This window comes from Somniosus microcephalus, chromosome 28 (assembly GCF_052327205.1).
Source record: "Somniosus microcephalus isolate GS21.2 chromosome 28, FLI_Smic_1.0, whole genome shotgun sequence".
NCBI lineage: Eukaryota > Metazoa > Chordata > Chondrichthyes > Squaliformes > Somniosidae > Somniosus > Somniosus microcephalus.
In genome coordinates, this window is record NC_141014.1 from 39,491,524 (window position 1) to 39,516,880 (window position 25,357).

The window sequence follows — 25,357 nt, forward strand, 5'->3', positions numbered from 1 at the left end:
TTGTCGAAGGGGCAGTGCTGAGGGAGCGTCGCACTGTCGGAGGGGCAGTACCGAGGGAGCGCCGCACTGTCGGAGGGGCAGTACTGAGGGAGCGCCGCACTGTCCGAGGGGCAGTACTGAGGGAGCGCCGCACTGTCCGAGGGGCAGTACTGAGGGAGCGCCGCACTGTCCGAGGGGCAGTACTGAGGGAGCGCCGCACTGTCGGAGGGGCAGTACTGAGGGAGTGCCGCACTGTCGGAGGGGCAGTACTGAGGGAGTGCCGCACTGTCGGAGGGGCAGTACTGAGGGAGCGCCGCACTGTCGGAGGGGCAGTACTGAGGGAGCGCTGCACTGTCGGAGGGGCAGTACTGAGGGAGCACCACAGTGTCGGTGGGGCAGTACTGAGGGAGCGTCGCACTGTCGGAGGGGCAGTACTGAGGGAGCGCCGCACTGTCGGAGGGGCAGTACTGAGGGAGCGCCGCACTGTCGGAGGGGCAGTACTGAGGGAGCACCACAGTGTCGGTGGGGCAGTACTGAGGGAGCGTCGCACTGTCGGAGGGGCAGTACTGAGGGAGTGCCGCACTGTCGGAGGGGCAGTACTGAGGGAGCGCCGCACTGTCGGAGGGGCAGTACTGAGGGAGCGCCGCACTGTCGGAGGGGCAGTACTGAGGGAGCACCACAGTGTCGGTGGGGCAGTACTGAGGGAGCGTCGCACTGTCGGAGGGGCAGTACTGAGGGAGCGCCGCACTGTCGGAGGGGCAGTACTGAGGGAGCGCCGCACTGTCGGAGGGCCAGTACTGAGGGAGCGCTGCACTGTCGGAGGGGCAGTACTGAGGGAGCGCCGCACTGTCGGAGGGGCAGTACTGAGGGAGCACCACAGTGTCGGTGGGGCAGTACTGAGGGAGCGTCGCACTGTCGGAGGGGCAGTACTGAGGGAGTGCCGCACTGTCGGAGGGGCAGTACTGAGGGAGCGCCGCACTGTCGGAGGGGCAGTACTGAGGGAGCGCCGCACTGTCGGAGGGGCAGTACTGAGGGATCACCACAGTGTCGGTGGGGCAGTACTGAGGGAGCGTCGCACTGTCGGAGGGGCAGTACTGAGGGAGCGCCGCACTGTCGGAGGGGCAGTACTGAGGAAGCGCCGCACTGTCGGAGAGGCAGTACTGAGGGAGCACCACAGTGTCGGTGGGGCAGTACTGAGGGAGTGCCGCACTGTCGGAGGGGCAGTACTGAGGGAGCGCCGCACTGTCAGAGGGGCAGTACTGAGGGAGTGCTGCAAACCCGGAGGGGTAGTACTGACAGAGCGCCGCACTGTCGGAGGGGCAGTGCTGAGGGAGTGCTGCACTGTCGGAGGGGCAGTACTGAGGGAGTGCTGCACTGTCGGAGGGGCAGTACTGAGGGAGCACCACAGTGTCGGTGGGGCAGTACTGAGGGAGCGTCGCACTGTCGGAGGGGCAGTACTGAGGGAGCGCCACACTGTCAGAGGGGCAGTACTGAGGGAGTGCCGCAAACCCGGAGGGGTAGTACTGACGGAGCGCCGCACTGTCGGAGGGGCAGTGCTGAGGGAGTGCTGCACTGTCGGAGGGGCAGTATTGAGGGAGTGCCGCACTGTCGGAGGGACAGTACTGAGGGAGTGCTGCACTGTCGGAGGGACAGTACTGATGGAGCGCCGCACTGTCGGAGGGGCAGTACTGAGGGAGTGCCGCACTGTTGGAGGGGCGGTACTGAGGGAGCGCTGCACTGTCGGAGGGACGGTACTGAGGGAGCGCTGCACTGTCGGAGGGACAGTACTGAGGGAGCGCCGCACTGTCGGAGGGGCAGTACTGAGGGAGCGCTGCACTGTCGATTTACACTGAACGAAACTTGCGCTTAAAATTCCGCAATCTTTTGCGCTGCTTCGGCCGGTTTCGGGAGAATTAACTTCTTCGGCAGCACCTCCCAAACCCGCGACCCCTGCCACCTAGAAGGACAAGGGGCAGCAGGCGCAATAGAACACCACCACCTCCAAGTTCCCCTCCAAGTCACACACCATCCTGACTTGGAAATATATCGGCCGTTCCCTCATCGTCGCTGGGTCAAAATCCTGGAACTCCCTCCCTAACAGCACTGTGGGAGCACCTTCACCACATGGACTGCAGCGGTTCAAGAAGGCGGCTCACCACCACCTTCTCAAGGGGCGACTCGGGATGGGCAATAAATGCCGGCCTTGTCAGCGACGCCCACATCCCAGGAACAAATTTTTAAAAACCAGCGGAAACTTGCATTTATCCAGTGCCTTTCACAACCTCAGGGCATCCCAAAGCAGTTCCCAGACAATGATCAGGTTTGTTAGCTGTTGCTCCATGGAACAGTTACTGTGTGGTTATAAGCAGCACGCTCCCACTGAACTTGTCGCATTTAGTTTTTCGATAGCTGCTAATTCTTTTCCCCCATCCTCCTAAACTTGCTCTGGGGAGTGAACGCACTTTAACTCACCGACCCCGCATTGACCTTTTACTTTGTTTCTCAACAAGCTCTGATCAGGCAATCAGAGGCCGTCTCCCTGAGTCGCCGCAGCTTGATTTCCCGCAGAAAGGATGGTGCGGTGTCTGCCTGCGGGTCTTACCCCCAAGGAGACAGACGGCAGCACGATCCGCTAATGCGTTCTGATCGGCTCGCGGGCCACCTCCCTGAGTTGCCTGGTGATTCGACCGACTCTCGGGAAGCTCTGACCCGTTTCGCCCCATCACCGCAACCAGCCTTTGGCTCGCTGCTAACATTCCTGCCTCTGAGTCAGAATGTCCCAGGTTCAAATCCTGCTCCCGACAGACCCGATGAGAGGAGACCGGCAGCTCCGGCTTGGAATTCCGGGTTGATACTAAGGGGAACCGATAGGGTAGATGGAGAGAAACTGTTTCTGCTGGTTGGGGATTCTAGGACTAGGGGGACATAGTCTAAAAATTAGAGCCCGACCTTAGGGTGGGAGAAGTTTGGAACTCTCTTCCGCAAACTGCAATTGATGCTAGATCAATTGTTAATTTTAAATCGGAGATTGATAGCTTTCTGTTAACCAAAGGTATTAAGGGATATGGAGTTAGGTCACAGATCAGCCATGATCTCATTGAATGGCGGAGCAGGCTCGAGCAGCTGAATGGCCTCCTCCTGTTCCGATGTTTCCTCTTCAGCGGGATACACACATTCTGCCCACTCATCGTATGGGTTGTGGGAGCCCATAAAACTGTACTCCCCTCTGCCCCACCCCCCCCCCCCCCGGTATAGGACTAACCTTGGCTGGGATAAAGATGGTCACGGCCCATGGAAGGAGCGTTGACGCCGGGGCCTGTCAGGCCGTTAATCAGCCCGCCAATTCTCCCACTACTGTACCTCATACTGTTCTCCAGGGGACGATCCAACAACAACAACCCCGTTAATGTTGCTCTTTAACTCTTTCAGCTCTTCAAAGGCAAGTTCTACTACTGCCAGGGTCACGATACTCGCAACGTCACCAACAGATCAGACTGCCTGCTGGCCAACTACAAGTGGATCCATCACAAGTACAACTTTGACAACCTCGGACAGGTATGGAAATCTCAGCTGGTGACTCCCACAACAGCTGGTGGTCCTGATCATTGGGGCTGTAATGGGTGGTATATCAGTAAATATTGATCATTGGGGCTGTAATGGGGGGTGTATCAGTAAATATTGATCATTGGGCTGTAATGGGTGGTGTATCAGTAATTGTAGTGAATGGAAAATGGCAGATTCAGTTCCATCGTATGGTGAGATCTTGGATGTGGCGAGGGATAAAGTGATGGAACATTCTCTCAGCCCCTCAGGTTTCTTGTAGCTGCTGACTGTTTAGCGACCTGGGCAAAGGAGGAGGGAGTTGGTCACCTGCCCTCTCAGCCGGAGAACGCTACAAGGCACAAGGTTGGGGGATGGGGGGTGGAGGCAAGAGCTAAAGAAAAGGGGGAATGTTTTTGAAAAGAACAAATCTTAGGATCCAGTGGTTACAAACTAACGTGCATGGTTTTAGGATGGGAGGAAATGGCAGGACACAGTAAAACAATCAACTCTTCAAGGAGTTGGGTGATGTAATCATGGTGGGTGTATGTAAATGGAGTGACATTTTTTTTCTAACAACCTGACAGTGATGACGTCTGTTAAATATGCAGTTAAAGGGGCAGCGTCACCCCACATTAGAAGGAGACCCAAATTCCTTTGCCTGTCGCAGCACTAACTTTTATAACCTGTAATTCAGAAAGAATAATGATATTGGGTTTTACGTTCCTCAATAGTATTCCTCTCGTATAGCAATTTGATAACACGATTTGCTGGCTGATTTTCCAGATGAGGTTGGCCCCTTTAATAAAGGTAATTTTGACAAAGTCGATCTGTTGAAAAGGAATGCGGTAGTTGGGGGTCCAGCGGTTCTATCCTGTTCCAAACATTCCTGCGTTCTGATGATGTTAGGATGGAAGCTGTCACCATGGCAGCCATCAGCCTTCCATTTTGCAAACGGTATCTTTGTCTCCTCACCGCAGGCTCTGATGTCACTCTTTGTGCTCGCTTCGAAGGATGGCTGGGTCAACATCATGTACCATGGGCTGGACGCCGTTTCCATTGACCAGCAGGTAAAGACCCTGGGCATTAAAAGAATGGACTCGCATTTCTCCAGCGCCTTTCACAACCGCAGGACATCCCAAAGCCCTTTACAGCCATTGAAGTACTTTTTGAAGTGTAGTCACTGTTGTAATGTGGGAAACGTGGCAGCCAATTTGTGCACAAACAGCAATGTGATAATGACCAGATAATGTTTTTTAGTGATGTTGGTTGAGGGATAAATATTGGCCCCAGGACACCGGGGAGAACTCCCCCTGCTCTTCTTCCAAGTAGTGCCATAGGATCTTTTATGTCCACCCGAGAGAGCAGACGGGGCCTCGGTTTAACGTCCCATCCGAAAGACGGCACCTCTGACAGTGCGGCACTCCCTCAGCACTGCCCCCCGACAGTGCAGCGCTTCCTCGGTACTGCCCCTCCGACAGTGCGGCGCTCCCTCAGTACTGCCCCTCCGACAGTGCAGCGCTCCCTCAGTACTGCCCCTCCGACAGTGCGGCATTCCCTCAGTACTGCCCCTCCGACAGTGCGGCACTCCCTCAACACTGCCCCTCCGACAGTGCGGCGCTCCCTCAGTACTGCCCCTCCGACAGTGCGGCGCTCCCTCAGTACTGCCCCTCTGACAGTGCGGCGCTCCCTCAGTACTGCCCCTCCGACAGTGCGGCGCTCCCTCAGTACCGCCCCTCTGACAGTGCGGCGCTCCCTCAGTACTGCCCCTCCGACAGTGCGGTGCTCCCTCAGTACCGTCCCTCTGACAGTGCGGCGCCCACTCAGTACTGCCCCTCCGACAGTGCGGTGCTCCCTCAGTACCGTCCCTCCGACAGTGCGGCGCTCCCTCAGTACTGCCCCTCCGACAGTGCAGCGCTCCCTCAGCACTGCCCCTCCGACAGTGCAGCGCGCCCTCAGTACTGCCCCTCCGACAGTGCAGCGCTCCCTCAGTACTGCCCCTCCGACAGTGCAGCGCTCCCTCAGCACTGCCCCTCCAACACTGCGGCACTCCCTCAATACTGCCCCTCCGACAGTGCGGCGCTCCCTCAGTACTGCCCCTCTGACAGTGCGGCGCCCCCTCAGTACTGCCCCCCTGACAGTGCGGTGCTCCCTCAGTACCGTCCCTCCGACAGTGCGGCGCTCCCTCAGCACTGCCCCTCCGACAGTGCAGCGCGCCCTCAGTACTGCCCCTCCGACAGTGCAGCGCTCCCTCAGTACTGCCCCTCCGACAGTGCAGCGCTCCCTCAGTACTGCCCCTCCGACAGTGCAGCGCTCCCTCAGCACTGCCCCTCCAACACTGCGGCACTCCCTCAATACTGCCCCTCCGACAGTGCGGCGCTCCCTCAGTACTGCCCCTCTGACAGTGCGGCGCCCCCTCAGTACTGCCCCCCTGACAGTGCGGTGCTCCCTCAGTACCGTCCCTCCGACAGTGCGGCGCTCCCTCAGTACTGCCCCTCCGACAGTGCGGCGCTCCCTCAGCACTGCCCCTCCGACAGTGCGGCGCTCCCTCAGTACCGCCCCTCCAACATTGCGGCGCTCCCTCAGTACTGCCCCTCCGACAGTGCGGCGCTCCCTCAGCACTGCCCCCTGACAGTGCGGCGCTCCCTCAGTACCGCCCCTCCGACAGTGTGATGCTCCCTCAGTACTGCCCCTCTGACAGTGCGGCGCTCCCTCAGTTACGCCCCTCTGACAGTGCGGCGCTCCCTCAGTACTGCCCCTCCGACAGTGCGGCGCTCCCTCAGCACTGCACTGGGAGTGTCAGCCTGAATTTTTGCTCAAGTCCCGGGTGTGGGACTTGAACGCACAACCTTCTGACTCAGAGGCGAGAACCCACTGAGACCATGGAAAATGCCCATGTGCAGACACCAGGCACAGACAGGAGCAGGTGTGGCTCCGATGTCCAGCTGCTATCAGAAATGATTTTATATTCATTCTCGGGATGTGGGCGTCGCTGGCAAGGCCCAGCATTTATTGCCCATCCCTAATTGCCCCTTGAGAAGGTGGTGGTGAGCCGCCTTCTTGAACCGCTGCTGTCCGTGTGGTGAAGGTGATCCCACAGTGCTGTTCGGGAGGGAGTTCCAGGATTTTGACCCAGCGACGATGAAGGATCGGCCAAGTTCTGTCCGAGTCAGGATGGTGTGTGACTTGAAGGGCAACTTGGAGGTGGCGGTGTTCCCATGCGCCTGCTGCCCTTGTCCTTCTAGGTGGTGGAGATGGCGGGTTTGGGAGGTGCTGGTGGTTGATAGCCCGCTGACACGCACTGGCAGGGTTCACTCTGGAGTGCGCCCAGTTGGACAAGGCACTCAAGGACACTGGCACCTGTGGGCTGGAGGAGAGAAAATCAGCAGTGAAAAGGAAGAAAACCTGGATGAGGAGAGTCAGTGCATGAGCAACAGTGCTGATGAGCTGGGCATCACCAATGGATGACAGAGAACTGCACAACAATGCAGGAGTTAGAAGCTGTGTCACTGATTCCTATCTCTGTGACCTCCTCCAGCCCCACATCTCTCCGAGATCTCTGCGCTCCACCAATTCTGGCCTCTTGCGCACCCCTCAATTTCCTTCGCTGCACCATTGGCGGCCGTGCCTTCAGCTGCCTCGGCCCCAAGCTCTGGAATTCCCTCCCCGCCTCTCTCTTTCCTCCTTTAAGACGCTCCTTAAAACCTAAGCTTTAGGTCACCTGTCCTAATATCTCCTTTTGTGTCTCGGTGTCAATTGTCTGATAACCGCTCCTGTGAAGCGCCTTGGGACGTTTTAATACATTAAAGGCGCTATAGAAATGCAGGTTGTTAATCAGATGAGTGCTGAAAATAAACTGCAAAATGCAGATTACATTAAAAGATATTTTAAGCAATATAATTAAACAGTCTTCTTAACTGGGTGAACTTGGTATCTCTAACAGCACTGTCAGCTCCAGCGATGAGAGGCTGCCGGTGATTCTGGATGGATGGATGGATTCCTATATTCCAATGACATTGCTGGTCCTTCATTAGAATGAAAGGATTCTTAAAACAGATGGATAACACATAGGCCTAGAAATTCAGTTGCCTTAGCGCCGCTTTTGAGGCGCTAGAGGGACTAGCGCCAGAGTTATGGCCAGTTTAAAAATTCCCTGGGGCCCTAAATCGGCGTTGCACCGGTAGCGCTGCGCCGGCACCGATGACGTCATCGGTGTGCGCAGCGTCCCGGTTGCCATGCCGACGGGCCCTAGCGCCGAAATTCAGTTGCGGCCACCTCGCCCATGGCAGCCGCAACTAAGACTCTGGCAACAGAGTCTTGCATGAGTTTGCGCCGGCGCATTAAAGGCCCCGCGGCGGCCGGCCGCTTTCCCGCCGGCCGCCTGCCCGCAGCTCCCTCCCCGGACTTCTCCCCCCCACCCCCCGGAACAGATGCAAGCCCGGCACTTGTCCGAGGTGCCGGGCTCATTTTTAGACAGATTTGCGCGGGCCGCGGCCGGGTGCAGGCAGCTCCTCCTTAACGGAAGGAGGAGGCCTGCACTTCCCGAGCCTGCCGCACCGCATCGGGTGCCGCAGCGCCGGAATTGCGGCGCGAAACGGCAGTTAGCGCCGATTTACCGCCGCAAAGATCCTTCAGTAGCGCCGGCAGCCGTTTGGGCGCGGCCCTGCTGAATTTTTGGCGCGCGCAGGGGGACTTAGCGCCGGCACTAACTTCCGGCGCTAAAGCCCTGGCTAAGCCAAAACCCAATTTCTAGGCCATAAGGTTCTAAAACTAATTAAGTGGTGAAATGGATCTTGCAAATGGGCTGAAAGGTTTAACTCACTTTTACACTTGAAGTGGAAGAACAAGCGGGACCCCAGCCAGACCTGCGTACGATGAACAAATGCATTCACACACGCTCCCTTGCAGTCTAATTCTCCCCAATTTCTCAGTCTATCTGCCCTCCCCCTCGCCAAGCGCCTGTCTATCTCTCCTCATTCTCCCTCTTACCATCTGCTTCTCTCCCCAGTTGTGTCTGCTCCTTTCTTTCTCGATCTGTTTCAGCTTTCCATATCTTTCTGCTCTCTCACGCCATCTCTCTCGTTCTCTTTGACTCTCTGCCCATTTATCTCTCTTATCTCCTTTTCGTCTCTGGGGGGGTTCCCCTCCGGGGGCCCTCCTTCACCCACCCCCCTGTAAGACCCTCCTGAAACGCCCTCCCCGCATTGGTTCCTCTGGTACCGCCCTGCGGTCTCTTGCTGCCCGAAAGTCCCTTCCTGCTCTCCGGTGGGCAGGAGTGTTGCGGGACGTCAGCGGGTAAGGAACCCGGGCGATTTTAACTGCCCGCCCGGTTTCTGCCAAACTGGTTTGGTTAAAACCCGATACCAGAACTGAGAGGTCGTAACTCATCGAGCAAGACTAAACAGGCGGGGGCTCCTTTCTTTCGAAAAGAGAAGGCTGAGGGGGCGACCTGATCGAGGTCTTTAAGATTATGAAAGAGTTCGATAGGGTAGACGTAGAGAAGATGTTTCCACTTGTGGGGGAGACCAGAACTAGGGGCCATCAATATAAGATAGTCACTAATAAATCCAATAGGGAATTCAGGAGAAACTTCTTTACCCAGAGTGGTGAGAATGTGGAACTCGCTGTCACAGGGAGTGGTTGAGGTGAATAGTATCGATGGATTTAAGGGGAAGCTGGATAAACACACAAGGGAGAAAGGAATAGAAGGATATGCTGATGGGGTGAGATGAAGAGGGGTGGGAGGAGGCTGCTGTGGAGCATAAACACCGGCACGGGCCAGTTGACCTGTTTCTGTGCCGTACGTTCTATCTAATTCTATGTAACAATCACCCCTAAGGTCTCCTGTCCAAAACTGGATGGCTGATGGCCGTAACACCACACGGAGTGAGTTAAATCATGGCCCACGGCCCAGGGGATTGGAGCGTTTTCTACCGCAGCTTCTTGTAAGGGGTGGTGTGTGTGGTCAGCTTCACCTCTGACTCCCTGAGCGGTTCGAGTCGCTCCCACTCCCTTGGTTCTAGACTTTGGACTTATTTGGGGGTTGTAATGAAATTGCCGCAGACACCTGAGTTGGTGAAAAGAACTTGGACTTTATTTGAGACAAAAAAATATACACAACACAATGGGGGAGAAATTCGGTGGAGCACCGAGGAGATGTGCCGGGCTCTCGGAAAACAGCCGGCACTGCCCGGGGGGGGGTGGGAGATCAGGAGGCCGGGGACGGAGGTGCTGGCAGGCGGCCGCCGAAAAAAACGGCCGCCCCGCACCTCCACCTTAATTTGCCCCACTCCCGCTGCAGGTAGGCCCCGTGAACCGGGCGCGATTTGCGAACGGCGCTACAGAGGCAGGCGCTACAAAATATCGCGATGGGGCGGTAGCGGGGCGCTGCGCACACCAATGACGTCATCGGTGGCGGCGCAGCGCAACAGGCTAACGCCGCCATTAGCGCCCCAGCTAAATATCGCGGGAGGCATGGCCAGTGGCGCTAAAGCCACTGAGTGCCCTCTTTAGGCGCTAACTGGTGGCGCAGCCCACCGAATTTCTAGGCCAATAAATCTTATCACTCTAAAAGGGGGAACACTTTGGAATATGCGAGGGAGAATGACAATAGATAAAAATACCTTACCCCTCCCAATCCCACTATACTAACTAGGTTGAATTCCAGAGGACCAGGAAACGCTCACCAAACGCAGGAATAGTTTGTAGAGTGGGAAAAACTTGTAGATCTTCGATTTCTTCCAGGTTGGTTTCTTGTTGGTCGCGGTGGCCCAGTATTACCTAGTTGTTGGTAATATTGTTGGTTGGTTGTTTCCTGGGCCCTTGGTTGCTGCGATTCCTTCCGTTCTCCTCCTGTTGTCCCGAGGCTGATGTCTTTCGAATGAGCTGTGCCTATTTCTGTGTCTGTCCGAACTGTACTGCTGACTTCAATTCACTGACTGTTGTTTCAATTCTCTGACTGAACGACTGTCTCTGTACTGATCGAGCTGATCGAACCCATCGAACTGATTTCTTGTGGAGACAGGTCTTTAGTTTATACTAAACGAAGCCTGCTAATCTTGTTATATTTTTGGCTGGCTTGTTAAGGGCCACTTGATTGGTCCCATTTAGTTAACTGGTTTCGGGATAGCTTCCTGAGTAGTTGAAGAAGGTGTGAAGTGGTTTTGGATGTCTCAAACTGTGGTTCGATTATCTTTTAACCTTAGATTTCCTGTAAGGCCTTCAAATTCTGTGCAGGTTCTTGTATGCATGGGTTTTAGTGGGCTTTGGGCTTTAGGTGAGGCTGGGGTTGTCATTGATTTATTGATTGAATGCAAATTCCCAGATAGGGGCTGAGTTTTGTTTATTGTTCCTCCCAGACAGTCTGGCTACTTTCAAATACCCAAACTGTTCCTCTGCAGAGGTCAATCCCACATTCCTGCGGCAGCCTTTTCCTACAAGTCTGTACATGTCCTTTTGAAATGCCACGTTTGTTTCAAATCTTTCAATTCTTCTGTTAGGCCCAACCATGCATTTTATCTTTTACAGATTTCTTCTGTAATGGTTCAAAATTGTTTTAAATAGGGTTATCCTTCTGTTTTGGGGTTCTGCAGAATTTTGCGAATCTTACACAATCGCAATGACCGACTGCCACACTTTCTCTTGCAGCCCATCATCAACCACAGCCCCTGGATGCTGCTCTACTTCATCTCCTTCCTGCTGATCGTCAGCTTCTTCGTGTTGAACATGTTTGTCGGCGTGGTGGTGGAGAACTTCCACAAGTGCCGGCAGCACCAGGAGGCGGAGGAGGCCCAGCGCCGCGAGGACAAGCGCCTGCGGAGGCTGGAGAAAAAGCGCAGGAGTAAGGAACGTTCTCCGGAGGAGTCATGGGGCCCAGGGCATTCCTGAGTCCCATCCGCCCGGCATCAGAATGGGCCAAGAATCAAGCAGGCAACACAGGGGGAGGCCATTCGGCCCATCGTGCCTGTGCCGGCTCTTTGAACGAGCTCTCCAATTAGTCCCACTCCCCCCTGCTCTGTCCCCACAACCCTGCAATTTTTTTCCTTTTCTAGTATCTATCCAATTCCCCTTTAGAAAGTTACTGTTGAATCTGACCTTCCAGGCCGCACATTCCAGAACACAACAACTCACTGCGTAAAAATAATTCTCATCTCCCCCTCTGGTTATTTGGCCAATTACCGCAAACGTTCTTGGGGGATGTCCCACGAGTGTCAAACTCTATGCTGGGGGGCACAGTGAGTTAGACACTGTCCTAAGAACATAAGAAATAGGAGCAGGAGTCGGCCATTCGGCCCCTCGAGCCTGCTCCGCCATTCAATGAGATCATGGCTGATCTTCTGCCTCAACTCCATTCCCCGGCCCTATCGCCATATCCCTTGATGCCCTTACTAGTCAGAAATCTATCGACTTCTGTTTTGAATATACCCAATGACTGAGCTTCCACAGCCCTCTGGGGTAGAGAATTCCAAAGATTCACCACCCTCTGAGTGAAGAAATTTCTTCTCATCTCAGTCCTGAATGGCCGACCCTTTATCTTGAGGATTTGATCGCCATCCAGGACCCGGGGATCAAATCCCAGCTAGGAGCTGGTAGAAAAGATTCGGGCTCGTCTCAATCCTTTTCCTACTGCGTCGGAATTAGTATTAATTCAGTACTAATTAGCTGTGGAATGGAGGGGTGGGCAATGCCACGTCGGCACAGTAAGGTGGCACTGTTCTGAGAATGAGGCGCATTGCTGGGCAAGTGGAGAGAGGGAGCTTTAATTCTGCATCTAACTGTGCTGTATCTGGGAGCTTGGCTTGCCAACTCTGCTTGGGCATATTCCTGGCGGTTTCATCGCGCGACCTCCCGCTGCTGGCCGCCCCACCCCCACACTCCCGCCATTGGTCACCCGAGACGCCCACCCGCTCCGCGCCCCGCCTCCCCACGGCCAATCGGAAAACAAACTGACTCTTCGTTATCACGACTGGATGATTCTTCACCGTCCGTCAAACAGCCTCTTTTTTTCCCCTCCGCATCCCATATTTTTATCACTAATAAAAAAAAGTGTTCAAAGATTTTTTTTTTCTATAACACAATTTTTAATGCCTCTATGATGTTTCTCCTGGGAGTCACTCGCGGAAGTGTCTGTGATTCCTATAGACTGCGGGGCCAATCCGATACGGGTGCTGATTTAAGAGGATTCGTGGCGTAGATTACATAAGAACATAAGACGTAGGAGCAGGAGTCGGCCATTCGGCCCCTCGAGCCTGCTCCGCCATTCAATAAGATCATGGCTGATCTGATCTTGGCCTCAACTCCACTTCCCTGCCCGCTCCCCATAACCCTCGACTCACTTATCGTTCAAAAATCTGTCTCTCTCCACCTTAAATATATTCACTGACTCCGCCTCCACAGCTCTCTGGGGAAGAGAATTCCACAGATTCACGACCCTCTGAGAGAAGAAATTCCTCCTCATTTCTGATTTAAAAGGGTTTCCCCTTATTCTGAAACTATGCCCCCTAGTTCTAGATTCCCCCACGAGGGGAAACATCCTCTCTGCATCCACCCTGTCGAGCCCCTTCAGAATCTTATGTTTCAATAAGATCCCCTCTCATTCTAAACTCCAATGAGTATCGGCCCAACCTGCTCAACCTTTCCTCATAAGACAACCCCTTCATCTCCGGAATCAACCTCGTGAACCTTCTCTGAACTGCCTCCAATGCAAGTATATCCTTCCTTAAATAAGGAGACCAAAACTGTACGCAGTACTCCAGGTGTGGTCTCACCAGCGCCCTGTACAGTTGTAGCAGGACTTCCCTACTTTTATACTTCATTCCCTTTGCAATAAAGGCCAACACTCCATTAACCTTCCTAATTACTTGCTGTACCTGCATGCTAAATTTTTGTGATTCTGGGAAAGAGGGGCTGTAACTTGTGGTGGGAAGGGGAGCAGAGGAGTTCGAGATCTAACCTAACTTTTGTTTATTCCTTCCCCCCCCCCACATTCCCCTTGTGAACTTGCACCACGCCAGAAGCCCAGCGCTTGCCTTACTACGCGGCCTACTCACCCATCCGCCTTTTCATCCACACCACGTGCACCAGCCACTACCTGGACCTCTTCATCACCTTCATAATCTGCATCAACGTGGTGACCATGTCACTGGAACACTACAACCAGCCCAAGGTAAGGCTGCTTTTCCCCTTTTCATTTCAGTCCTTTCTTACTGTCCGCCGGTCTCGCGGAAGCTCAGTCCTCGGGGTTTATTTCCCCCCCGCCATTGTCTATATCTTCTCACCTCCCCTCTTGCTCTCAGGGCACCTTTCCGGGAAACGAATCCACAGTGTCACTTGCCCTCAGCTACCTCACCCAATTGTGTGAGGCTTGATGGTGAAAATGAGTGGGCTATTTGACTGTGGAGTGCATCGCCGATTAGCCTGATTGGAATGTCTGTTTTTCCTCCATTAATTAACAACTCCCTCATGAAATGACAAGATAACTTTTTTATCTTAAAATTGCATTTCTGTAACATCAGTCACGACCTCAGGACATCCCAAAGAGCTTCACAGCCAATGAAGTACTTTTGAAGTGGAGTCACTTATTGCAATGTAGGAATCGTGGCAGCCAATTTGCGCACAGCAAGCTCCCACAAACAGCAATTATGATAATGACCGGATCATCTGTTTTAGTGATGTTGATTGAGGGATAGATGATGGCCTCGGGACACCGGGGAGAACTCCGCTGCTCTTCTTCGAATAGTGCCATGAGATCTTTTACATCTACCCGAGAGAGCAGGGGGAGCCTCGGTGTAACATCTCATCCGAAAGACGTTACCTCCGACAGTGCAGTACTCCCTCAGTATTGCACCTCTGACAGTGCGGCGCTCCCTCAGTACTGGCCCTCCGACAGTGCGGCGCTCCCTCAGTACTGGCCCTCCGACAGTGCGGCGCTCCCTCAGTACTGCCCCTCCGACAGTGCGGCGCTCCCTGAGTACTGCCCCTCCGACAGTGCAGCGCTCCCTCAGTACTGCCCCTCCGACAGTGCAGCGCTCCCTCAGTACTGCCCCTCCGACAGTGCAGCGCTCCCTCAGTACTGCCCCTCCGACAGTGCAGCGCTCCCTCAGTACTGCCCCTCCGACAGCGCGGCGCTCCCTCAGTACTGTCCCGCCGACAGTGCAGCACTCCCTCATTACTGCCCGTCTGACAGTGCGGCGCTCCCTCAGTACTGCCCCTCCGACAGTGCGGCGCTCACTCAGTACTGCTCCTCCGACAGTGCAGCACTCCCTCAGTACTGCCCGTCCGACAGTGCGGCGCTCCCTCAGCACTGCCCCCGAGACAGTGCGGCGCTCCCTCAGTACTGCCCCTCCGACAGTGCGGCACTCCCTCAGTACTGCCCCTCCAACAGTGCAGCGCTCCCTCAGTACTGCCCCTCCGACAGTGCGGCGCTCCCTCAGTACCGCCCCTCCGATAGTGCGGCGCTCCCTCAGTACTGCCCCACCGACAGTGCAGCGTTCCCTCAGTACTGCCCCTCCAACAGTGCGGCGCTCCCTCAGTACTGCACCTCCGACTGTGCGGCGCTCCCTCAGTACTGCCCCTCCGACAGCGCGGCGCTCCCTCAGTACTGCCCCCGAGACAGTGCGGCACTCCCTCAGTACTGCCCCTCCGACAGTGCGGCGCTCCCTCAGTACTGCCCCTCCGACAGTGCGGCGCTCCCTCAGTACTGCCCCCTCTGATTGTGCGGCGCTCCCTCAGTACTGCCCCCGAGACAGTGCGGCACTCCCTCAGTACTGCCCCTCCGACAGTGCGGCGCTCCCTCAGTACTGCCCCCTCTGACAGTGCGGCGCTCCCTCAGTACTGCCCCTCCCACAGTGCGGCGCTCCCTCAGTACTGCCCCCTCCGACAGTGCGGCACTCCCTCAGTACTGCCCCCTCCGACAGTGCGGCGCTCCCTCAGTACTGCCCCCTCCGACAGTGCGGCACTCCCTCAGTACTGCCCCTCCCACAGTGCGGCGCTCCCTCAGTACTGCCCCCTCTGACAGTGCGGCGCTCCCTCAGTGTGCATTATGTGCTCGTCTCTGGAGTGGGGCTTGACCCCTTGACCTTCCGACCCACCTTCCGACTGGCTATGGTTAATGCTCCTTTTCGCACTCCTTCTGGGCTAAGAGGAACAGGAATTCCCCGCCCGCCGCTATACCCTCAGGCTTCACACGGAAGCCTTCGCCGTTAAGCCAAACGGGTCCTCCACATCCCCAGCCTTGCCTGGTTCTTCACCCGCTATTGGGATCCCAATATTGGGGCCACGGTTTCAAAGGATACAGGTTCGAGTCCGTTGTTGATTACAGGGAAAACCGGGATATCGGCTGTTTTCTTTTAACATAAAATCGCCTGGGTCATAACTTTAAAAGTAACATAGCTGTGGAGATTCACTCTTTTCAAAGGGAACAAGATGATACTGTAACAGAAACTTGAGTAGGTCCTGGACGATGCTTTATACTCTGTTCTGATTTAAAATAGGGTACAGAGACGGTGGAATGAGAATGATAATTGTAAGGGAGAGACAGTAATGGAGAGAGTGAGACAGGGAGTGAGAGTGAGACAGGGAGTGAGAGTGAGACAGAGAGAGAGAGTGAGACACAGAGAGAGAGAGAGACAGAGAGGGTGAGAGAGAAAGGGAGTGAGACAGAGAGAGAGTGAGACAGGGAGAGAGAGAATGAGGGAGAAAAAGAGAGAGAGAGGCAGGGAGAAGCGGGAGAAAGCGGGAATATGGTATTGCGATAGAGGACCAGCCATGATCATATTGAACGGCGGAGCAGGCGCGAAGGGCCGAATGGCCGACTCCTGCTCCTATTTTTCTATGTCTATATGAGAAGGAGAAAGACAGGGAGAGAGAGAAAGATAGATTTATCATTAAAATGGAAAGAAATAGTTTGTGAAACTGTTGCGAAGTTGGTTTAAAATATGAAAGGGAATATTCTCCAGGGACCCAGTGTGGTAAATCTAATGAAATCATGGAGTTGTTCATGTAGTTAATTAAAGGGTCATTCAGATTTAAGCTCAGTGTGAAAAGCTTTAGCTGTGTTTGCAAGTTAATTTCATATTTGTTCTGGTGAACCGTGATGTTGTACCCTGGCAAACAATCACACAATCAATCAGTCGTATTATGGTATTTAACGCTGAATAGTTAACTGCAGGAACCTGGAACACTTTAATCATCTTTTTCAAATTTAATTAATTTTCGGCCCTGATGATGCTGTGGATAAAGCGATATATGTATATACACCTGTATATATTATATAATAACACTCCGTGTGTTACTGGGTATAACACTCTGTATATATTATATAATAACACACCGTGCGTTACTGGGTATAACACTCTGTATATATATATTATATATAATATCACACTGTATGTTACTGGGTATAACACTCATAAGAACATAAGAAATAGGAGCAGGAGTAGGCCAATCGGCCCCTCGAGCCTGCTCCGCCATTCAATAAGATCATGGCTGATCTGATCCTAACCGCCAATCCACTATCACAGAACCATCTCCTGAATCTAACAGAATTAGACACATGAAATAGGAGCAGGATCAGGCTACACGGCCCCTGGGCCCGCTCCGCTACCCACAGGGCCATGTCCGATCCGAACCTAGACTCATGTCCAAATTCCTGCCCGCTCCCCGTAACCCTTAATTCCCTTTACTTCTAGGAAACTGTCTATTTCTGTTTTAAATTTATGTAATGATGTAGCTTCTACAGCTTTTTGGGGCAGCATATTCCATGGACCTACCACCCTCTGAGTGAAGTAGTTCCTCCTCATCTCAGTTTTGAAAGAGCAGCCCCTTATTCTAAGACTATGCCCCCTAGTTCTAGTTTCACCCATCATCGGGAACATCTTCCCCGCATCCACCCGATCCAACCCCTTCACAATCTTATGGCCAAGAAATTCAGTGGGCCTTGCGCCCACTTAGCGCCTAAAGAGGTCTTTTGCACCGGCGGGGTGGTAGCGCGGAAATTGAGTGCAGCGGTATTGGCGGCGGTAGCCGTTAGCGCTGCGCCAGGACCGATGACGTCATCGGTGTGCGCGGTGGCCCGTAACGCCCCGAAACCGCGCCGATCCCCATATTTATTTGCGCCCGCCTCCTCCGAAGCGGGTGCAAACAGCGAACAGAAAACAGGGCCGTCCTGCTGCCATAGTGGGGCGCTTTAAAGCTGAAGGTGCGGCCGGCCGCTTTTTCGGCGGCCGCCTGCCCGCACCTCCTTCCCCGGCCTCCTCCACCCCCCCCCCCCACGGCATTGCCGGCTGGTTTCCGTGGAGCCCGGCACTTCTCCGTTGTGCTGGGCTCTTTTGCCGGCACTCGCGATCGGGGCTCCGGCTGCTGCAGGCACCTCCCCCTTAAGAGAAGGGGGAGGCCTGCAGTACCGCAGCCTGCCACATCGCATCGGGTGGCGCTGCGGCAACTAGCGCGCCGATATTCAGTTGCAGCGCCCCAAACGGAGGCGGGCACACCCTGGTATAGCGCCCGCTTCCGAATTGGGGCGCAGAAGACGAATATACGGCGTGCGCTAATGCCTCCCCGCCCAGCGCTAACTTTTGGGCGCGAGCGAGCTGCCCGCGCCCAAGTGAATTTCTAGGCCTATATGTTTCAATAAGATCGCCTCTCATTCTTCTGAACTCCAATGAGTAGAGTCCCAATCTACTCAACCTCTCCTCATATGTCTATCCCCTCATCCCCGGGATTAACCGAGTGAACCTTCTTTGTACTGACTCGAGAGCAAGTATGTCCTTTCTTAAGTATGGACACCAAAACTGTACGCAGTATTCCAGGTGCGGTCTCACCAATACCTTGTACAACTGAAGCAATACCTCCCTATTTTTATATTCTATCCCCCTAGCAATGAAAGCCAACATTCCATTGGCCTTCTTAATCACTTGCTGCACCTGCATACTAACCTTTTGAGTTTCGTGCACCAGGACCCCCAGATCCCTTTGTACTTCAATACTTTCCAGTTTCTTGCCATTAAGATAATAACTTGCTCTACGATTTTTCCTGCCAAAGTGCATAACCTCACACTTTCCAGTATTGTATTCCATCTGCCAAATCTCTGCCCATTTACTTAGCCTGTCGATGTCCCCTTGCAGGTTTTTTATGTCCTCCTCACTCACTACTTTCCCTCCCATCTTAGTATCGTCTGCAAACTTTGATATGTTACACTCGGTCCCCTCCTCCAAATCATTAATATAGATTGTAAAGAGTTGGGGACCCAGCACTGACCCCTGCGGAACACCACTAGTTACTGATTGCCAGTCTGAGAATGAACCATTTATCCCAACTCTCTGCCTTCTGTTAGATAGCCAATCCTCTATCCATGCCAGAATATTACCCCGAATCCCGTGATTTTTTATCTTCAGCAATAATCTTTTGTGTGGCACCTTGTCAAATGCCTTTTGGAAGTCTAAATACACTACGTCCACTGGTTCCCCTTTATCCACCCTATACGTTACTTCCTCAAAGAACTCCAGCAAATTTGTCAAACATGACTTCCCCTTCATAAAACCATGCTGACTTTGTCCTATTAAATTATGATTATCCAAATGTCCTGTTACTGTCTCCTTAATAATGGACTCCAAAATTTTACCTACCACAGATGTTAGGCTAACCGGTCTATAGTTTCCAGCCTGCTGTCTACTGCCCTTTTTAAATAAGGGTGTTACATTAGCAGTTTTCCAGTCTGCCGGGACCTTTGCCGAGTCCAGGGAGTTTTGGAAAATTATTACCAATGCATCCACAATCCCTACCGCCACTTCCCTCAAGACCCTAGGATGTAAGCCATCAGGTCCAGGTGATTTATCTGCCTTGAGTCCCATTATTTTACCGAGTACCACTTCCTTAGTGATTTTGATCGTGTTTAGCTCCTCCCCCCCTTTAGCCCCCTGTTTGTCCAGTGTTGGGATATTCTTAGTGTCTTCTACTGCAAAGATTGATGTAAAATATTCATTCAGTGTTTTTGCCATCTCCATATTTCCCACCATTAATTTCCCGGTCTCATCCTCTAAGGGACCAACATTTACTTTAGCCACCCTTTTTCTTTTTATATAACTATAAAAACTCTTACTATCTGTTTTTATATTTTTTGCTAATTTACTTTCATAATCTATCTTCCCTTTCTTAATCAATCTTTTTGTTATTTTTTGCTGTCTTTTAAAGTTTTCCCAATCCTCTATCCTCCCACTAGGTGTGTTACTGGGTATAACACTCTGTATATATTATATAATAACACATCGTGCGTTACTAGGTATAACACTCTGTATATATTATATATAATATCACACTGTGTGTTACTGGGTATAACACTCTGTATATATTATACTAGCTGGAGTGCCCGGTGGTGCCAAGGGTTTTTTGAGGGCATGTTGTTGTTGGAAGAGAGAGAGAGAGAGACTGGGAGGAGAAGAGCGAGACGGGGGAGAAGAGAGAGACGGGGGGGAAGAGAGAGAGAGAGACTGGTGGATTTAGTTTGGGATTAGCCTGGAGAGAGAGGGGGGGAAGGAGTGCCTCAGGCCTGGCCCGATCGACCCCTGCGAAGGAAGGAAGGAAGGAAGAAGGCGAGCTCTCCCTCCCTGTCCCACCCCCTCACTCTTTCCCTCCCTCCCCCTCTCCTCTCCCTCCCCCTCTCCTCTCCTCTCCCTCCCTTCCCCCTCTCCTCTCCCTCCCTCCCCCTCCTCCCTCCCCCTCTCCTCTCCCTCCCTCCCCCTCTCTCCCCCTCTCCCCTCCTCTCCTCTCCCTCCCCCCTCTTCCTCCCCCCCTTCTCCTCTCCTTCCCCCTCTGCTCCTCTCCCTCCCCCTCCTCTCCTCTCCCTCCCCCCTCTCCCTCCCCCTCCTCTCTTCTCCCTCCCCCCCTCCTCTCCTCTCCCTCTCCCCCCTCTCCTCTCCCTCCCCCCTCTCCCTCCCCCCCTCTCCTCTCCCTCCCCCCCTCCTCTCCATCCCCCTCCTCTCCCTCCCCCTCCTCTCCTCTCCCTCTCCCCCCCCTCTCCTCTCCCTCCCCCACCTCTCCTCTCCCTCCCCCTCCTCTCCTCTCCCTCCCCCCTCCTCTCCTCTCCCTCCCCCCTCCTCTCCTCTCCCTCCCCCTCCCTCTCCCCCCTCCTCTCCACCCCCCTCCTCTCCCTCCCCCCTCTCCCTCCCCCTCCCTCTCCCCCCTCCTCTCCATCACCCCCTCCTCTTCCTCCCCTCCTCTCCCCTCCCCCCTCTCCTCTCCCCTCCCTCCCCCTCTCCTCTCCCCTCCCCCTCTCCCCTCCCTCCCCCCTCTCCTCTCCCCTCCCTCCCCCCTCTCCTCTCCCCTCCCTCCCCCCTCTCCTCTCCCCTCCCTCCCCCCTCTCCTCCCCCCTCTCCTCTCCCCTCCCTCCCCCCTCTCCTCTCCCCTCCCTCCCCCCTCTCCTCTCCCCTCCCTCCCCCCCTCTCCTCTCCCCTCCCTCCCCCCTCCTCTCCCCTCCCTCCCCCCTCCTCTCCCCTCCCTCCCCCCTCCTCTCCCCTCCCTCCCCCTCCTCTCCACCCCCCCTCCTCTCCCTCCCCCCCTCTCCCTCCCCCTCCCTCTCCCCCCTCCTCTCCAGCACCCCCTCCTCTTCCTCCCCTCCTCTCCTCTCCCTCCCCCTCTCCTCTCCCCTCCCCCCCCTCTCCTCTCCCCTCCCTCCCCCCCTCTCCTCTCCCTCCCCCTCTCCTCTCCCTCCCCCTGTCTCTCCCTGATTTCCTCTCTGTCCCTCCCTCCCCCTCTCTCTCTGCCTTTCCTCAGAGCCCGGATGCGGTGAGCTGAAGCCTCCATGTGCAGATCAGCACCTCAGGGCCGGCCGGTGCGCGGCCTAGCGCGTGAGGCCCGGCCGGACTCAACTTAGCTCAGGTCGCGCTCCGGGCTGATGTTGACGCGCGCGCTGACTCCCGCCCCGCCAGCCTTTACTAAGATGGCGGCGATGGCTATGCTCAGATCAGTCCTGCGCCGCCAGCCTTTACCAAGATGGTGGCGATCGCGGGGCGGGACGGGCGGTGCCTAGCTCAGGCGTGGCTGGCGAGGAGAGGCCGAGGCTTCGAGACCTGAGGCCTGCAGGCAGCTCATCCACCACCGAGGGGGGGAAAGCCCGAGTCCCCTTTGCAAAAGGATTTTTTTTTCTTTTAAAAGCAACTTTTTTTTTGCTGGAAATCTATATTTACACGCAGAAAGTGGGAAAAAGAAATCAATAGTTAGGAATCAAGATGGTGGCCACTCACCTCAGCTCAGAAGGATTAGGCCCACCCACACACGCAATGAAACGCCCCCCGTGATGCACCGATTGGTCAACCATCAGGTTAATGTCCTGTATGATTGATCAACCATCACGTTACTCAACGCTAATGAGCGGAATGTTGCCGTTTTTTGAACCTTTTTTGTATACTGTCCGAACAATATTTGTCTGCCCAAAAAGTAAATACACCTATTAGAGTCCCCTAATGATAAGCTTTCTTTTGATATAACATATGTGTAGGTACGCTCTATAACTTTTGATTGTATAGCCGGACAGACAGAAAGACAAACAGACAGAAAGACAGACAGACAGAAAGACAGAAAGACCAACCGTTTTATATATATAGAAGATAATAATGCACTGTTATGGGAGCTTGCGGTGCGTGAATTGGCTGCCATGTTTCCTACATTACAACAGTGACTATACTTTAATAAGTACTTGATTGGCTGTGAAGCGCTTTGGGACATCCTGGGGACGTGAAAGGTGCTATAGAAATGCAAGTTCTTCATGTGTGCTGCAACATCACAAGATAAGAAGTACTGTAAATGGGGGAAAATGGATTTCTGTGTTTAAAAAAACCTTTCAGATCCAGTTTTCAGTTCAGAAGGTTTCCGGAGTACCGCTGACAGAGCGGACTGTCTCAGCGAGTGGTTGGTCCCAGAGGAGTGGGTGGTCCCGGGGAGCGGTGTCCCGGGGAGCGGGGTGTCCGGGAGTGGGCAGTCCCGGTGAGGGAGGTGCCCCGGGGAGCGGTGTCCCGGGGAGCGGGGTGTCCCGGAGAGCGGGCGGTCCCATGGGGCGCGCGGTCCCGTAGAGCGGGGTGTCCCCCCGGGGAGAGGGCTGTCCTGGGAGCGGGCTCCCTTTGTTCCGCTGCTTTAGTTGCTGATGACGATGTTTATGTTTGACCCCACAGTCCCTCGAGGTTTCCCTGAAGTATTGTAACTACATGTTCACGGCCGTGTTCGTCCTGGAAGCAATTCTGAAACTCGTAGCTTTTGGATTGCGGCGGTTTTTCAAGGACAGGTAAGGAAAGGCTTTTAGTTTTTTTTTAAATTGCCAGTGGAGTGGCAGCGAACTATTCAACTGCGGTCAGCGTCGCTGATCCCAGCCCTGATCTCGACCACACGCACATACTGCCCAGCAGCCGGTGAGCTGGATACCGATCGGGAGAGGGAGCCCTGGCTGGATTTTTCCTTCCCTACCCCCAACTATATTGCCATCTATTCAGATCCTAGCTCAGATCCGGATATCCAGCATTGGGGAGGCCGATAGCAAAATACTGCAGATGCTGGAAATCCGAAATAACAACAGAAAATGCTGGAAAAACTCAGCAGGTCAGGCAACATCCGTGGAGAGAAATTTGAGTTGACGTTTCGGGTCGAAACCCTTCTTCAAAGCTGGAAAGAAAAGAAAATAGATCGAAGGCAAGGCTGCGATCGGACAAAAGAGACAATAAAAGGTATTCGAAGCCAGACGAGATGGTAATAGGCCCGTGGAGACAAAAGGCAGCTGAGATTAGGTGTGAAGTGTACTGGCAGGTAAGAGACAGCTGCCAGGTGGGAGAGAGAAACAAAAGGAAAGGTGGGCGGGGGGGGAAAGGAGGACCCAAAACAAAGGGGTGGAAAAAATTATAAGTAAAAAAGTAATAGGGGCTGAGGTTATGATCTGAAATTGTTGAACTCGATATTGAGTCCGGAAGGCTGCAAAGTGCCTAATCGGAAGATGAGGTGCTGTTCCTCGAGCTGACATTGAGCTTCCGTGGAACAATACAAGAGGCCAAGGACGGTGAGGTCCGAGTGGGAATGGGGCGGTGAATTAAAGTGACAGGCGACCGGAAGCTCGGGGTCGCCCTTACGGACTGAACGGTCTGTGTCGCTCAGCAGCCACTCCCCCGCTAGGAATACGCGTATGAACTCATGCCAGCTGTCCTTTATTCTGCCAGCGCCATTCACACTTTATCTACAGCCATCCTTTGTTCCTTAACCTGTCCCATTACCACCTCCTCTCGCCTTGAATATCTCTTAATGACTCTCAATGTCTCTTAATCTCTCCTGCTTTCTCTCCTATCGCTGACCTTCCCTTTTGTTCTTTCATTCCCTCCCTCCTTTTCCCAGCCCCTAACCTTGCTTTCCATTTCCTGCTCTTTTCCAGTTCTGCCGAGAGGTCATCGACCTGAAGCGTTGACTCTGTTTCTCTCTCCACCGGTGCTGCCCGGGCCTGCTGAGTTTCCTGCTGTTATTATGAACTCCTCCTGTTCTGTTGGCCAGCAGCTGCCAGCATGAGTTCTCCCTGTAATTGTGCAGCCCGGCAGCGAGGGGGGTCGAGTGCAGAATCCCCTCGGTGGAGATACTAAGCCCGAGTGCGGAGCTGCGTTGAGTGGCTCCAGTGCGGAGCTCCGAGTGGCGAGAAGGGTGTGTTGAGAACGGGGTGGGGGGGGGGGGGCGTTGGGAAAGGGCTGTCTGGGACTTTTAAGGGAGGGTAAGGTTAAAATTTATCCCCTCCCCCACCGTGAGGTCGATTTTGACTCCCCTCTCCTGGCGTTAACGGAGGGGGGGGGGACCCCCTCAGAATGGGGGTCGGTAGCCTCACTGTCCCGTTACCAAGGCGATGCAGTCGGCGCCATTTTGAAAGGGGCCTCCCGCAGGGTGCCCAAAGCGCTGCCAGCCTGTTTCAGGCGATTGGCCCCTTTCAAAATGGAAATGTCTGTCCCTCCATCACGGAATGTGAAGTAAATAGAGGGGAAAAAATGGATTTCTGTGTTTGAAATTTGGATCTCTCCTGTCCAGTATTCAGTTTAGAAATTTCCAGACTAACCGCTGACAGGCCGGGCTGTCCGACGCCTACACCTGTGACCTAAAGAAAGAAAGACTGGCAATTCTCCAGCGCCTTTCACCATCACCGGACGTCTCAAAGCCCTTTACAGCCAATGAAGTACTTTTGCAGCGTAGTCACTGTTGTAATGTGGGAAACAATTTGTGCACAGCAAGCTCCCACAAACAGCAATGTGATAATGGCCACATAAACTGTTTCAGTGATGTTGATTTGAGGGATAAATATTGGCCCAAGGAGAACTCCCCTGCTCTTCTTCGAAATAGTGGTCATCGGATCTTTTACCTCCACCTAAGAGAGCAGACGGGGCCTCGGTTTAACATCTCATCTGAAAGACAGCACCTCCGACAGTGCGGCACTCCCTCAGTACCGCCCCTCCGACAGTGCGGCGCTCCCTCAGTACTGCCCCTCCGACAGTGCGGCGCTCCCTCAGTACCGCCCCTCCGACAGTGCGGCGCTCCCTCAGTACTGCCCCTCCGACAGTGCGGCGCTCCCTCAGTACTGCCCCTCCGACAGTGCGGCGCTCCCTCAGTACTGCCCCTCCGACAGTGCGGCGTTCCCTCAGTACTGCCCCTCCGACAGTACGGCGCTCCCTCAGTACTACCCCTCCGACAGTGCGGCGCTCCCTCAGTACTGCCCCTCCGACAGTGCGGCGCTCCCTCAGTACCGCCCCTCCGACAGTGCGGCGCTCCCTCAGTACTGCCCCTCCGACAGTGCGGCGCTCCCTCAGTCCTGCCCCTCCGACAGTGCAGCGCTCCCTCA

General features: G+C 54.4%; 1 protein-coding gene across 1 annotated transcript in view; it reads left to right on the forward strand.

Moving 5' to 3' along the window:
* The window catches only part of LOC147099632 (voltage-dependent T-type calcium channel subunit alpha-1I-like), a 259,865-nt gene that overhangs the window by 185,577 nt on the left and 48,931 nt on the right, over positions 1 to 25,357 (forward strand). The window contains exons 22-26 of the mRNA XM_085969212.1: positions 3,409 to 3,534; positions 4,500 to 4,589; positions 11,167 to 11,359; positions 13,533 to 13,684; positions 22,680 to 22,789. Of these exons, the coding sequence (XP_085825338.1) occupies positions 3,409 to 3,534; positions 4,500 to 4,589; positions 11,167 to 11,359; positions 13,533 to 13,684; positions 22,680 to 22,789 (671 nt within the window). The remainder of the gene's footprint in view (positions 1 to 3,408; positions 3,535 to 4,499; positions 4,590 to 11,166; positions 11,360 to 13,532; positions 13,685 to 22,679; positions 22,790 to 25,357) is intronic.